Consider the following 16,376-nt stretch of genomic DNA (forward strand, 5'->3'; position numbering starts at 1 on the left):
AGAGCATTTTGGAAAGTCTTATGCTCATTTAAATTGTATGAGATGCATTTTTCAGTGCTTGTCTTGGTTTTATTTATTTCTAGTGCTCTTATACCCTTGAGTAGTCCTTTCCTTCTGTTATACTGGTTATTCTCTGTGAGTGGGTAAACTTGTAGGCATTTTCTAAGGTTCTAGGCTTTAATCACACGTCACTTCCATTTCCCTGTTAGCACGGCAGCTGGCCAATGGCAGCCCTCACGTGGCACAAGGGGTCTTGCAAACCCCAGCCCCGCACCTTCAGAGTCCAGGGCCTGGACAAAGAAGGCTTGATTGGCTACTGTGAGCCAACAGGAAAATAAGGAAAGTAGGGAATATTTTGTAGCAAAAAAATACAAGAATTTTCAGTTGTTTTAGATTCAGAAAGTGAGTGATGCGTTGTGCTAGAGATGTGTTATTATGATTAAAATGCCTGCTAGGTACCTCCTCTTGGATGTCCCCCAACCACATCAGACTCAACACCTCTGAAACCAAAACCATTGTCTTTGCCATTGAAATATGACCTTTCCCCTATGCATCCTTACACAGTTAACAGTTCCACTGTCCCCCCAGTTTCCTGAGTTTAGAACCCAGAAGGAGTCACCCCAACCCTTCCTTCTGCTTCACCACTTCCACTTGTCATCAATTCTGAAGCCGTCTTCCTCGGGTCTCCTTCATATCTCGCGATTTCATTTCCCTCTACATCCCACATCTGCCCCTGAGCTCAGGCCATCATCGCATCTCTCCCCCTGCACCTCCTCCTCCCTGGGCCTTCGGCCCCAGGACTGTGTGCCTCAGCCTGTCCTCTAGCCAGAGCTTCTCACCTGGTATGCCATGAGTTACAGATGTGCCAAGCAGGCGGGTCCCTCAGATGCAGAGATGGCCAGGAAAGGCCCCCTGCATTCATCCCAGTGCACTGCACAAATACCCCTTGTCTACATGCCTTGGAAGTGAGAAATGAGGATGCACTGGGCCGGAGAATGTGCGCTGTCTGTACTAAAATAGCAGAAGCTCAGATCTAGGGTCAGCCCAGCTCAAGCCGGCCAGTGTTGGTTGCAAAGTGGCTGGGCTCTAACTGTGCTCAAGCATTTCAGGGGGTGATGGGATGCATTAAAGCAGTGAACCAGGGCCAAGAAGGGAATAAAAAGGAGTGCAGAGATATTTTGCAGTAGAATTAACCCGAGGTATCAATGAGGACTCTGAGGTTTCAAGGATGGAAGGAGGGTGCGGACATTACTAGAGAACGGCATGCAGGAGAGAGCAGCATTTGGGGATGGGGGGGCCTGGAGGCTGGCCTTCATGAGCTGAGTTTGTAGACCATGATGTTCAAAATCCAGGATGGATAGCCACTCATGTAAATTCCTAGCAAAGCATCTGAAATTCAGGAAGGAGAGCAAAATGGAAAAGGTAGATGTGAGAGCTGTTTATAAAGAGATGCCACAAGCAGCCAGGCCCCCCGAGAGAGAGCTGAGAGCAGGCCACCTGGAAAACTCTGTATTTATGAGGTAGATAGAGAAACAGATTCAGGAAGGGAAGTGAGAAGTGGCCGTCAGGGACACAGGAAGAGACCAGGAGACCATAGTGCCACGGCAGCTCAGCGTTCCAAGAACAAAAGCATCAACAGCATCAAATGTTGTAATAATACAAGTAGGATGAGGACCAAGAAGAAACTGTAGAATTTAGCACTCAGAGGTCATAGTCAACCTTCAAAAGAACGATTCTAATAGTTGATGCTGATAGAATCTGTGTCAGGTCAGGGTTTCCAAGAAGCGGGTGTTGGGCAGATTAGCTGTGCAAGGGGTTCCTTGGGGAAACTTGGGGAAACTCTTGTGAAGCATAGAGAGACAGGCAGCAGGAGGAGTCAGGGGGCGTCCAGGGACCACGACTCGGGTCTGACACCTGTCGGGTTTGGGCAGGAAGAGCCTCAGGCTGTAATGTGCTTCTGAGATGGCTGCAGCAAGACCACTGGGCACACGTCACCTGTGAGCAAGTCCCTCGCTGGGCAGCAGTCTCCAGGGGACCCCGTCGTGCTCGTCCCTGGCTGGGAGCAGCCCAGAGGAAGGGTAGGCTCAGCGTTTGGGGGATGCAGCTGGAGACCATCAGCGATCTGTCCCCCTGCAGCAGGTGTTCCTGAAGGAGACCTGAGGGTCCTTTTCCATGGCACCAGAGAGGCCAAAGTGAGGGATGTTGAGAAGGGAGTAGAAACACCAATACTCTGTTTAACAACTCCTCTGAGCTGTTGTTACCTCTGTACCCAGCACAGAAGAGACAAGGAGGAGGGTAGCAGGTAGGCAAGGCCTGGTGAGGAGGTGTTTTCAATGCCATCACAGAAACCCATAACCAAGTGGCTGGCCTAGGTCACGTGGTTTTATAGAATTGCCAAGACTAGTGCCAGCTCTCCGTGATGCTTTCCTCAGCACCTCTGGCCGTCTCCTCATACCCTGTGCCCTCCCGCTACCCCCAGTCACATGCTGGCTTCAGTCCATCCCAGTTTGTACCCAGTGGACACTGTTGTTGCCTTTGATACATATACTTTTTCAATTGTGGTGCTTTGAAGGCTCTTGTTACCTCCACTTCTCTGGTTCAAGTATGACATCGAAGAGCCTAAGTTAGTGCACGGTGGGGAAGTGAGCCCTTCCTGTGTCCAAGGAGAGGTTTGGGGACAATTCTACCCATCTTTGTGGTGGGCTCTGTTGAGGTGTCTCGGAAAATGCCCCTGGGCACAGTGGCATTTCCACCTCTGCGTGCGTTTACCAAATGAAGAAACCAACTAATTGCTCTGTGTTTGTTTCCAGGTGACCTCATACATTTGCCTCCATACCTTAGAATGGACTTTTTATTAAATCGAGGTGGTCCAGGCACCAGCAGGGACCTGAGTTTAGGACAGGCGTGCCTGGAACCTCAGAAAACTCGGACCCTGAAGCGCCCCACGGTCCTCGAGCCCATCCCGATGGAAGCCTCCTCTTCCACCTCCTCCACGAGAGAAGGACAGGCGAGGCAGCCGGGGGCCGTGGCCACATTACCTCAGCGAGAGGGGGCAGAGCTGGGACAGGCAGCTAAAATGAGCAGCTCCCAGGAATCACTGCTCGACTCTCGGGGCCATTTGAAAGGGAACAACCCCTACGCAAAGTCGTACACCCTGGTATAACAAACAGCATGACTGGACCGTGGTTGTAAATACAATTTAAACAATTCAATCAAAGCTACCTTTTTTTTACGAAATTCCAATATTTATAATTAAAGAAAATTGCCAAAATATATTAAAAAAAAAAAAAAGAGAAAATACTGAAACCACAGACAGTGCAAAGACTCTCCTGCTTTTTTTCTGTCTGAGTGTGAGCTCCATCTGCCTGGGCATCTGATTTTTTGGGAAAGAAGTCCAGTTTTATGATCTTCACAGGCTATTGCATTTTTACTGATTTTCTACAAAGTGCATGGGGGACTCATTCAACCTTCTGACTGGAAGTTCTATCACACAAGAGTCAAGAAAGAAAACAGGGAGGGGGGAGATCAGCCGATTTGTGAATTGAAAGGGAACATTGATTTGGGGGCGGGGGAACTTCAGTCACGTTCGCACACCTTTCTTTCCCATTAGAAACCGGGTCCTCGATTTGATCTTCTTTCGTTGTTAATTAGGATGAGTGCCGTCAGTGAAGGGGTGGGGGGGAATCAATTTGGTTTTCTTTTTTGTTTATTTTTTAATTTGATGAGACACTCTTTGCATTTTGTCTAAGCGAAATAAAAAAGAAAAGGTCGTCTGCCTTTATTTCCATGTCTGCTTCTCTTGTCTTCTACGGATTGCCGGGCCATGTCTTCTACTGGTACTTCTGTTTGGAAACACCAGGCCTGAACCCAGAGCCCAACTCAGTCAATCAGAGAAGATACTAAGGCCCCGAACCCCTCAGGCATCGCTGGGGAGAGCAAAGAGGGTACTGCTTCTGCTGTCAGGCTGGAGGTGACAAAACGTGGGCTGGTCTCCGTCATAATGCAGGGCCGGCCCGAGCCTTCCAAGCCCCCTGCAAGGCTCTGCTTCTTGCCTGCCCACAGCCAGGGATCAGCAGACCATGGCCTGTGGGCCAAACCCGGCCTCCTGTTGTTTTTGTAAATAAAGTTTTATTGGAACAAGGCTGCATGCACTGTTTGCTGTTGTCCGTGGCTGTTTCTGTGCCACCATGGCGGAGATGCGGGGTTGCCACAGAGACAGCATGGCCCGCAGAACCTAAAATGCTTCCTACCTGGCCTGGAGTCACTGAGCCCCAGCTGGAGCCCCTGGAGGAGGACCCTGCGTCCCACCCTCCATGACTTGTTCTATCTGTGCTGTGACTGGCATCCAAATGCACAATAAGCCATCCTAGAGCGTGTGGTCTCCACTAGACTCCTCTATACCCAGAGGGAAGCTAGTGTGTAGTAAGGGCTGTTGCTCTGACATCTAAGGTTTTATTTTCCTTCCTCTCACTTTAAATTATCTACCATGTGGCTCATTCTCAGAGAGAACTTAATTCATAAGGAGTATAAACTGCATTCTTCACCCCAAGACCCTTGCCCAGTGCGCTTTCAAAACAGCCAGTCATCCTCCCTTGGCCCCAGGGCCCCGTCTCAGGCTCTCCCAGTAAACAGGAAGCATAACTGCGTCTTCCTGTCAGTTTTGGCATTGACCCGAAAACGCGATCAAATGCCCACCCGCGTAGACTGGTGCTGATTGTTACAACCTCGGAACATAGTCAGAAATGTCTTTCCTTCCCTCCTTCTTCTCCATCTTCTCTCCCTTCTATGTATTTTCCAGGCAGGCAGGCCCATTTTCCTCTTAGAGTCAGTGACACAGCCTGAGCCCAGGACCGTGTCAAGACGCCACCGCTGGCTCTAACGTTAGGCGTCTCCGTGAACATGAGGGGCGCAGTTTTTCTTGCCGTGGTTTCAGAGTTTAATCCATGCAGACATGTTTGCATACTCACAGACTGCTTTTTTTATGCAAAAGAAATGAAATGGTACTTTCTGTAGGGGAAACAAAATTAAAGCTCGGTCTTTCATCAGCCTAAAACTTCTATATTCCCCAACTTAGAGGTTGACCTTTTTAAAATTTTTCTCTCGAGCTGTACAAAAATAAAAAAATCCCACATCCTGTCTGCCTCTGGAATGGATTGCTTTCAAGACGTCTGCCTTAGAAATACTCATTAAAGTGAGTTCAAAATGCAAGCGCTGTATGGAAAAGTTCACCTCTGTATCTCCCAGACAGAAGCCCGGGATCACTGTCTACAAAGGGGTCCCGAGCTGTAGATTAAAGGGGAACTGTGTGCTAACAAGACCATTATTAAAAGTGATAATAATTAATTTCTTCTGGACTGCTGTCTGTCTCTAATCTGATTTGCTTAGGGGGGAATCATCCTATTAGCCCAAGTCTGCAAACAGAATATTTTATCTTAGAAGGGTGAAATGCAGATACATTTTTTTATCCTCCAGCCAGTAGCTACCGGGTGCATGGAGGGTTTCCTCCTCAGCGCCCAGCCGGCTGGCAGCCCGAAAAACGCCACCTTCCCGAAGTGAGCAAGGGCTCCTCTCAATACACGGCCAGCGAGCCACACGGCACTCGGCACTCGTACTGTCCCCAGGAACCTGGTGCTTCTGTTCAATTCACAAGCCTGTCATGCCACCTCCACCCTGGCGACCCAGGAAGAGAAGAGGGAGGAAAAGTTGAGAAGACAGAACAGACACATGCCATGAAGCTGGTCTCCAGATCAACTGAGTAATCTCTAATTCCACCCGTCGTCTTCGTGCCTTGCTGCAGGGACTCCTGATACTATCTTAAGGTACAGAAAACACTGTTGCTTAAATTGCTCTCGAAATAAGCAGCAGACCACCACTCAGTTAAGGTCCCTCTGACCTGGTGCCACAATCCCTGAATCACCCATAGGACAGAAGTTTCATGCGATGTTTAAGGGCATGGCTGAGATCTCCCAGGCTCTGCAAGCCTAGAAGTCAGTTCACAGCAATGGTGCACACCATCTGGGGACTGGCATAAGATTAGGAACCCAAAGACTAGTTTATTAAAGGCCACCTACCCTGGAAAGGTTCAAAAGAACCTAACAGTATGTTCATATTTAAAAGTCTCTTTTAACTTTCTAAAGAATGTGGCCCAAAGCGTATCTCAGCTCTCTGAAGAGCACCCGGAAAGACTAAATATTCACAATTTAATCTCAAGGGCTCCTGAACCCCACCTTGCTTCTCCACCCGTTGGTCTAAAATGACCCACCAAACAGAGTAGAAGGAGTGAGGCTGAGTGAAGGAAAGATTTTTTTGTAGGTCTTGAAAACCAAGCTGTTGTAATCCCTAACAAGGGCGCACATCAAGAAGGAATCTTCCAGCCTGCATAAAAACTAACTCTTTGCTGTGGTACGTTTGTTTGCATGAGAAGACTCGTGATGGCACAGCCCTTGGGTAACCTACGAAATGGCCCCAACATGCCAGATCCTCGGCAGGGCCGGATGGCGACTACGGACAGGATCCCAGCTGAGCCCCTCACCCCCGGCAAGCTGGGGCTGAAGACTGGATGGGCCTCAGCCTAGCGTGGGTCACCCAGCGCCGTCGAGCTTAGGAGGGGAACACAACTGTTGGAAGACAATTCCCTGCAAGTGCCTTTGCACTTGTGCTTGTCTTCTGAGCTGGGGCTTTGGTGGCTTCTGCTCTGGACTGCTTTCAAGGATGTTTGCATAGCAGATCACATTGGAAGGTAGAGATGGCATCTCCCTGCTCAGCAAAAGGCAGATGCTTGCTGACCTGGATAAGAAAAACAATGTCTTTCTTGGAGGCAGAGTTTGGGCATGTTTACCAACAGCCTCCTTTAAAAGATTCCTAGGCATTAGCCACAGGCAGTCTGGGTTCACACCCTCACTGGTCCCTGACATCCGGGTGGCCCGGGCAGGCTCCCGCAGCTCCTGCCATCTGCAGCCCAATCTCATGTTCTCCGTGAGGCCCCCTGAGCCCCCTATTTAATACCACAGTCCCCAGCCCCCGCATTCCTGCCCCTCATATCTGCTCTAGCTCTTTTTCTATACCCTCATCATCTCCTAACTTACTCTATAATTTACTTATTTATGATGGTTTTTGTCTATTACCTGTTTCCCTCTCTAGAATGCCACCTCCACAAGGACAGAGCTCATTGTTTTGTCCTCCATTCCTGGACAGTGCCTGGTGAATGTAGGCATCCTATAAGGATTTGTTGATGGGCGGAGAAAGGTTGGGGTTTCCAAGGCTTAGAGCTCCTCAGCCTTGACGCAAACCCAGTTTGTGCACAGCGTCCGCCTGGACTGCTCTGCATCACCCCACTTCACCCCATGGGTCCTGGGGGCACAGGGGAACTGAGGGGAATGTGGCGCTCACGATGAGTGCTCTCCGGGAGAAATAACGCGTCACTGTCTGACCCCGGAGTCTCGTGTCTTCTGCCAGCACCTACGAAGCTGCGGCAGGCCCACCTGCAACTTGCAAATCGGGTAAAAATCTGACTCTCTACAGTCCTGGATGATGACAAACTAGGCGGGGGCAGCGCCAGCCCCTCCCCGCTCTCCAGAAGGACTAACTGCAGCTTAGACTTACAAGTGTGAGCTACTCACACATTGTTTGCAGGTCGGTGGGAACGTTATTATTTTTTTTTTTTTCTTCCTCTCTCCTTAATCTCTCAGAAAGAAAGAAAAATTTAACACTTGGAAAGAGTGACTTTGACACATGGCAGGGAGGGCCTGTTCCATCTCTCAAGACACGCTTGGCACAGCCAGAAAGCCCTTTGTGTCCCAGAAACTTCAAACGAGGTGTAGGAAGAAAAGACAATGTTTATTATCTCTAGCACTGGGTCTCCCCAGAGAGGGCTGCGTTCTGCCTCAAGAAGATAATCTTTCCAAGGAGAAAAAACATCTGGGACACACATTCTTGTGGGGGGTGGGGAGGTTGGGGGATGCTTACAGATGTCCTTAGGAACAGCAGTCCTGGGGCCACACTGCCACCGAGGTGGGTTGCCACGTCCCCCCGGGCATCACGGTGAAAGGAAAGGCTTTGGGGACAAGGATGCTACTCTCAAAGAATTAATTCAGAGTTTGCCTCAATCTTTCATCCTCTGAGGTTCCCCTAAGGTCTGAGCACCTCACTAAATACAGGGGACCTCCTCTTGCTACGCTATGGGGAAATGGTTTAGCAGTCTATTAAAAAGACATTTCCTGTTTCTGGATCTGAAATTGTAAGTGTCTTACAAAGGTGCGAGTTCTCAGAGAGATGGTGCTGTGGGGCCCTGATCCGGCATTCAGGACCCTGCCCTGAGCAGGAGCACAGTCCTCCATGCAGCCCCTGCCCACACTCGGTAAAACCCAAATCCAGTACGTCCCCCACTCCACGCCAACAGGCCCCTGTCTCTTTCCCCATCCCAGGCGAGAGGTGGCTCGGCTGTGGCCCAGGAAGGTGACTGATGGCAGTCCAGGAGATACATTCTGCCCATGCCAAGTAAAGCCCTAGCCAGGGAAAGATGCAAACGTTAGAATTGATCGTACTTTGATGTGGTCTCAGCCCAATGCTGTACCTATTCCTCTGACTGTTTAGCCATGTGGCAAGAGAGCACTCCTGCCTCGTTGAAATTTCTGCTCACCTTTTCCAGTTGATTCTCTTTTAAAGCTCTTTTATGGTCCTTAAGTTAGTGGATGGCAGTCTGCCCACTTCTGCAGCAGGGGTTAGGCCTCAACATCTAGGTGCTGACATTTCCAGTAAGAAGAGTAAGAGTGCTTTGCACGGAGCCAAGAATGACGACGATGCTTCCGAGAAGCGTGACCGGAGCGCACAGGAAGGGAACTCGCTCGTTACGGAGCTAACGGGTGTCCGTCCTTTCCAAAGCCCATCCCCAAGATGTGTTTGCTTCCCCGTTTCACGTGCCCATTCTGCAGAATATGACAACTGTGTCTGTTTAATGGTGTAAAATCCTAGGAGGATTTGGGGTTAGCGAGGCACGTGGCACAGTGGCAGGAACACTGCACCGAGAGGCTCAGCCCTGGCACCCACGCCTCCGGGAACTCCCCACGAGGGCTCTGGCAAGGCCGGCTGGTTTGGACATCAGTAAACAGACTTGAGGGAAGCAGAAGGTCTCTGTGGCCCTTCTGGCTCAACAATGAATATTTGAGCTTCTTGGAAGCATGTGGGGTGCAGGGTAGGGGGGGCGGGCATTGAGGCTGCATTTCATTTATTTCTTCTTTGTACCCCAGGCACCCAGCACAGGCATCGGCCCAAACTGGTGAGTCTTCAACAAAGATGCGTGTGCTGTGAATGTAGGCGTGCAGGTGCACCGTGGAATGTTAAGAAGGATACTCTAACTGTCCATGAGCCCAGCGTATAAGACAGCTTTTAATCTTTTTAATAAAACCTTAAACTCAGCTAATTGGTGTGTGTTTGCTATTAACCCTAAAGGGAAAAGGAAGGTAAAGAAACAACCTAATTATTTTCAGATTTCAGGTCCTGGAGGCACCTGAGTGTTGCATAAAACCTCACACACTGGTGTTGAAAGGCTCGACCTTCCCTCTGTCTCTTCTAAATGAAAACATCTCTTTAGGTAGGGCTCTACCTGAACGTCCCATTTAGCAGATTTCTAAGTTTGTGCTGGTTATCCTTGCGTGAGAGTCAGCAGAAAAGGGACTTTTGCTGGTGGTGGTAAAAAGGCTGGTGGTCGGTCAACTCCCTCTGCCCCCGGCCACCGCTCCTGCCACAGCACAGTGGCGACAGGTGCATAGCGTGTCTCATCCTTGGAAATGTGAACCAGATGATCAGAGTGGAGCCAGCCAGCATGCTGCAGCCAGCTGAGGCTCCCGTGGGGCCGGCACGTCTGGTGCCAACACATTCTACATGGACCGGGCAAACCCTCAGGACCCTCCCCAAACTCCCACCCTGTCTCTTTCCCTCACTCTCAGCGGACAGACTCTCAGGAAATCAAAAGCCACCAAAGAGGTGTGTCTTCCTCGTTCTGCTTCCCCAAACTCCTCCGGGCCGCATCCTTCCCCAGCCTGCTCTCCAGCACAGTGGGAAAAGCGCCTGTCTCCTGCCCGCAGCTCACCCTCCACCTGCGCTCGGGACCCCAGCTTCTCCCGGCCTTACGAGACTCTCACGACCTCCTTACTCTTGTATCTCCTCTCACATTCACGTGTAAATATACTCAGGTGTTGCCCATCAATGAAAAATTGTTTCTTCCTTCACCCTCCACTCACTCTAGACACTGTCCTCAGTTTCTCCATCTGTCTTAGTCCATTTGCTGTTGCTTATAACAGAATACCTAAAACTGAGTAGTTTATAAAGAAAAGGAATTTAGTACTTACCATTATGGAGTCCGAGAAGTCCAAAATCGAGGGGTCACATCTGGGGAGTGTCTTCTTGCTAGTGGGGACTCTATGCAGAGTTCCAAGGTGGTGCAGGGCATCGCAGGATAAGGGGACCAAGCATGCCTCAGTCTCTCTTCCTCTTCCTATAAAGCCACCCATGCCACTGCCATGATAACCCATTAATTCATTAACCCATGAATAGATTAATCATGGATTAGTTCACTCATGGATTAATCAGCTCTTAAATGCCCCACCTCTGGACACTGCCACATTGGGGATTAGATTTCAACATGAGCTTTGGAGGGACAGACATTCAAACCACAGTGCCTTCCTTCACAGAGGAGCATCCAGAAGAGATGCATCCTGTAGACTCACATCCTCCCCACCTCTTTTCCTCCTGGTCTCCTCCCTCCCCTCCTGCAGCTGCTGTCCTCCAGCCCACAGGTGACTTCCTTGTGGCAGGATCCCAGGCCCCTTGGAAACCCTCATCTTGGTTAACCCCTTTTGCAGCACTGGAGAAATTGTCTTCTTCCTGGTTTCTGGTTCTTTTGTCCCTTGGGCTAATTCTTCTCAATTTCATTGACAGGGTCCTCATTCTCCAGAGTTCCACCAAATGTGTATGTTGCCAGACTTCCCCCCTCAGTTCTGTGTGTTTCTCACTCTGGGCAAGTTTAGTGTCTCATAGTCAATCACAGTGTTAGTTACCATCTATATTTTGATGGTTCCTAAGTTTGTATGTCCAGCCTGAACTCCTGCCCTCAGCTCCCAGCCTTCAGCCAACAGCCCCCAGACACCTCCGCTTGGCTGTCCCATGCCAACCTCAAGCTCCACCTCTGCAATGCTGCCCGCTGCTCCTGGGCCCTCACCCTGTGGGGTTGGGGTGCTGTCCCTCCGGATGCAGTATCTGTCTTAAACCTACAGCCGTTACGTGGTGGTGCTCTGTCCCTGGTGGGATGCATGTGTCCAGAAACTGAAGTTTGGGTTGGAAGTGACCTTACTCACCACTAGTCCTAGTGACTCACAGGGCAATTTGTGATTTTATCCCCACAACTTTAGGCTCTGTGGGGTCAGCAGCCCCAGTGACCAGAGGGAGAGGCTTCTACCAGGAGACACAATAAGGCTCACATCACACTTAAAGCTACAGCTGCTGCCTGGTCTTTGGGGTCTTCCCAACAGCAGACCAGCAGGCAAATAAAGGTGTCCCCACACTTGCAGGGATGACTGGCCTTGGCTGTCATGAAGAGGCAGGGTTTCATGCGATGGGTGAAGAAAGGAACATGTCTGGCACTCAAGTGACTCACAAGGGTGTCTCTTGTGGCTCCCATACCTATTTTTAACTGTGCACCGGAAGTTACAACAACCGTGACCGGAAATGGGCCTGGCGACCAGGGCTCCACACTCTCAGCTATGAAGGTCTTGGTGACTTCATCAAACCAGCCAGCCCGACAAGGAGAAATGCTCTCCGATGGGTAAGGGAACCTAGAACAGCTGCAGAAGAAAGAGGGGGTGAATGTCAGACACTGCCTTGGGGCCAACCGCAGCAGCAGGGGCTACAATGTCCCACTAACTGTCCTCTCACAGGGTCGTCCACAGAAGCTGAAATCAAGCACCATCTTGACGAAGCCCTGGCAGCATGAAATGAACTTAACATGAGAATCAGTGAGCAGATCCAAGCCGGGCAAGGGGAGACCTCAATGGGCTTTATTGCTCCACCAGATCCTTCCAGTCTCTTGCCATGCTTTCCACCTGCCCACATCCCAGCCTCTGTGTGCTTTTCCTGCAACTTCCTTCAGTAGACTGCCCTTGAGCTACGGAAATTGCATTTCCCACAAGCACAGAGAGTCGAAATGCCTGAAAGTTGCCATCCTTCTAGAGAGATCTTCGCCAGTGGCTGGCAAGTGCAGGTGTTTGCAAGCCCAGCTGCCCAGCTGCAAGAGGGAACAAAATCTTCGCTGCAGTTTACGCTCAGGACTCCATGCAGGATCAGCCCAAAGCCAGAATTTCACCAGGTATCCCATCCTTGCGTCTTCCCTTTTCCAACCCTTCTTCCCCCACTGTCTCCCTGGTTTCTCTTGGTAGCACCTTAATAAATCACTGCACATAAATTCACAGCTCAAGTTCTATTCTGGGAGGCTAGTGCAACTTCTTATTCTTCATTCTACCCCTGCACCCATCCTGGTGCCTTGCATGTATCAGATGTTCAGTGAATGTTTGGCAATATATAAGTAAGTGGGTGAGTGAATGAATGAATAGGAGTAGATAGCACTGCAAATGTTAATATCCCCGTTGTTGTTTTCCCCGATTAAGATTACTCTGAGCAGTTGCTTACTGAATACTATCTGATCTTCTCAATGCACAGTGCAAGTAAATCTTGGCCGGAAGTAAATGAGAAAGTGTAAGATGGAATCTTCTTGAAGTGCAAAATTCTCTGCTGTACTTTCAAAGGGACACGATGCAGCCCTGGGCGTCCCCTCCGCAGTGGCCTGGGAGCCCAGAGAAGTGCGTGGGAAGTGGCAGGGCAGCCCACTGCTGCTGCATCCTGCACAGGTTGGGGAGGCTTGCCCTGGGATTACCCCTGTCTCAGGCCCTCTCACAGGTGAAGAACCGCCAGGCCACGGACAAAGCAGGTCCTCAGCGAAGGACTTTTCATCTGGATTGACAGGTTTGAGGGGAAGGTGGATCAGTCAGGACTTTGAAGCCAGGGAAGGGGAAATCATTTGGTTTCTTCAGCAAGCAGGATTGGCTCAGGCAGGAAGCCCCTAATTTTAGCACTATCTTTGATGACAAATCCTTTCGTGCTTTCTAACCTAATGAGGATTTACATTGGCACTAGCAGTGAGGGCTTTCAAAGATAGAAGACAAGATATTTATAGGCCTTAGAATACACGTGGAACCTTTAACACATTTGCAGGAATCTGAGTCTGGCCTCCTTTAGGTTCCGTTGCTACCTCTTTGCAGCTGATTCTTGCTCCCGGCTTCCTGCTAAGAGGAGTCCAGCGTTTCTTCTAACACCTGGGGCAAGAACTCGTTGGCTTGAACTGAGTACAATATTTCAAACAAGGGCCAAAAATAAATGGCATTTCACACAAAGTTAATATGAGCTGGTCTTTGGACCAAAAATAATAAATACAGCAGAATGGGTTTCATTGGAACCTTCCCATCAGAGAGCAGAAACCAGTCTGAGACCCTGGAGATGCACCACACCGGGGTCTTTTCATCAGGCAAACTTGAGACTTCATGGAGCAGCTCCGAGGGGGTTGCATGCTTTGCTTACATCATCCCAAAGACCTTTGCACTGACTTCCCACCTGCCCCAAAGGTACGCGCGTGGGATTGGGGTCAGATGGCTGAACTCAGAACTGGGCTGTACCGTGGGTAAGCTCACAACCATGGGCAAGGCACTCCCCATGTCTCAGTTTCCCTATCTATAAAGCCCGGGAAACAATAGCAGCTCCATTTAGAAACATCGTATGAAATGAGTTAAGACATCTTAGAACAGTTAAGACATCTTGGCACATAATAAGTTCTCAATAAATGTTAATGATTATGATTAGCAACCCTTTTCAATCCTCTTACTTGAGACCATGCAGACTGAGTAACACCTGCCCATGGAGAATATTTCAACAAACATCCCACTCAGACAGTCTAAGCACTGTTTCCACATTTGGGCTGAAAAGGGTTATTTTATCAGATTTGTACTTATCAGCACAAGGCAAACACTCCCATAGTGCTGTTGATTGGTTGAATGCCCAGGGATGGGGAAATCAATTCCTAGCCTGGGAGCATCTGTGTGTGTGTTCAATCATGCTCCAGTGTTTCATCATGCAGCTTCTTGCCCAGAATGTACCGTGTCTTCTGATCGTTTGAGCCAGTTTGGTTCATAAAGTTAATGATATCCACATATATTTCAGGAAGAGGAGGAGGAGGAAAGTAGAAGAGAAGCAGCTAATTAAAGGCACCTCCTAAAGGATTCTACCACAAATGTCTAAATGGCAGCGTTGATAGCTTAAGCTTCAAAAGAAACTGTCCTGTTATCACCCTACAAGAAACGTGTTTAAAATTTTAAATAGTCATTATTGCCATGTTGCCACATGTTCTCATTTATTTCTTATTTATGAGACTTAATAAAAGTAATAAAAGCAAGTGTTGGTTTCTCAAAAGTTAATGTGTTTTTTTAATAGCCAAATTATATTGAGAAGCACTTCAGTAAATAGAGGAAGAGATCCGGCTGGAACCCAGTGCCGTATGGAGGTGTGACAGGCAGGGAAGTGACCCTTTTGAGAAGTCCCTGCAGAGGCCTGCTGGTCCAGGCTTTTCCAGACGTTGGATTCCCTCCTGCCTTTGGAGCCATCTAAGATCTGGGGGAGGGAGGCGGAGGAGAACTAGCTCGTGGTTCAGGGAGGGGGCCTGGGACAAGGGCTGCCTCTGCCCTGGCTGCTGCCAGTGTCTCAATGAAGCCACCCCTTGTGGTCTTTGGGGATCCTAGGCTGACAGCCATGGCTGACATCCACGGGCCTTGCCCTGGTCTCTGCATCCTGCTCTGAACTTCTGGGTGCCGGGTCCACCTTGGAGGCCTGCTCCTCACTGGGGCAGGGCCCGGAGGCTGTGTCAGGCTCCCCGGCTGGAGGCTCACCCCAGCCTCCGCTGTCTGCTGTCCAGGCCACATGCCCGGCCCCATCCTAAGAGGCTTGCGGGTTCCTCAACCCTCCCTGCATGATTCTTCCTCTAGAGCATCTTCACTCTGGGAGGAGGCAGGACGTGGCGGCGGGGGGCGGGGGGGGGCCTCCTCTAAGACACCTGCCAGCAGCTTGGTTCCAGCCTCGTTGCCTCCTGAGCGTGTTGCCTGCTGACGTCCTATTTTCCTTTGCAGGTAGTTGAAAAGCTGCCCTTGCGTCATGTTCTGTGCTCCCCACCCCACCCCCGTCCCCCCAGGTGCCTCCCCTCCCCCGGACTCATTTTATGCTCTCTGTGCTCAGCTTCCTCCAGCTTTCCTGCCAGAACCCGCAAGTCCTTTTGTCTCTCAACAAAGTCCAGCTCTTATCAGTCAAAAATCCTTTGGTTTTTAGACTGTTATCTTCACGGTGGATTTCAAGAGCCTGTTTTTGAACTCAAAAATCAAAAATTTGGTCTTTGTTCTAGACATTATCATCTTTTCCCTTGAGAGCTGAGGGGCAGAAAGCTGTCTGAACACTGGTGGGAAGGAGGGGGGCCGGTGGGCACATAGCAAGACGATCCTCTGCCGTGCGCAGCCATGCACAACAGCTCTGGGGGCCCCGGGAGTATGTTGAAGCCCTGACCCCAGTGCCTGTGAAGGTGACCTTATCTGGAAACGGGCTCTCTGCAGATGCAGTCACGTGACGATGAGGGCGGGCCCTCGTTCCGTAAAACCTGTGTGCTCATAAGGAAAGAAGAGACACAGACAGACACAGAGAAGACGGCCATGTGAAGACGGGAGCAAAGACTAGAGTGATGCATCTGCAGGCCAAGAACGCTGAGGTTTGCTGGCAACGCCGGAAGCCAAGAGGAAGGAAGGAGTTCTTCTCCCCCGGAGCCTTGGGAGGGAGCATGGCTCTGCTGACACATTGATTTCACACTTCTGGCCTCCAAAACTAAGAGAGAATAAATTTCTGCTGTTTTAGGCCACGCGGCTTGGTGTAAGTTGCTATGGCAACCCTAGGACACTGATACAAGGAGGTGGACAGGGGCTCGTACTACATGAAGTGGCAGCCCACCCACCTCGGCTCTCTGCTATCAGACTCTAAGACGGACAAGCATATTAGTGAATCACCTTTCAGATGCAAGAGGGTGAACACCCAGCCCGTCTTGGTTTAAGCAAGAGAGGAAATTTGTTGGCTTAACCAGAGGTCTGGGACTAGAGCTCACCAGCATCAGGAGTGGCTGGATCCAGAGGCTCAAACGGCATTACCATCACCCTACAGCCCCATGTCTTCTGCTGGTCTTGTCCTTCCCAGGTCACCCTTCCACTTTGTCTGTTAATCTTATGCTTTTTTTCCTTCCTTGTTATTGT

At 50.0% G+C, this 16,376-nt stretch overlaps 1 protein-coding gene across 1 annotated transcript in view; it reads left to right on the forward strand.

Annotated features, from left to right (window-relative positions):
• Nucleotides 1-3,163, forward strand: part of DSCAM (DS cell adhesion molecule) — a 740,578-nt gene extending 737,415 nt beyond the window's left edge. The window contains exon 34 of the mRNA XM_069471934.1: nucleotides 2,811-3,163. Within this exon, the coding sequence (XP_069328035.1) occupies nucleotides 2,811-3,163 (353 nt within the window). The remainder of the gene's footprint in view (nucleotides 1-2,810) is intronic.
• Nucleotides 3,164-16,376: the final 13,213 nt, after the last annotated feature.

Source organism: Eulemur rufifrons, chromosome 7 (genome assembly GCF_041146395.1).
Source record: "Eulemur rufifrons isolate Redbay chromosome 7, OSU_ERuf_1, whole genome shotgun sequence".
In the NCBI taxonomy this organism is placed as follows: Eukaryota; Metazoa; Chordata; class Mammalia; order Primates; family Lemuridae; genus Eulemur; species Eulemur rufifrons.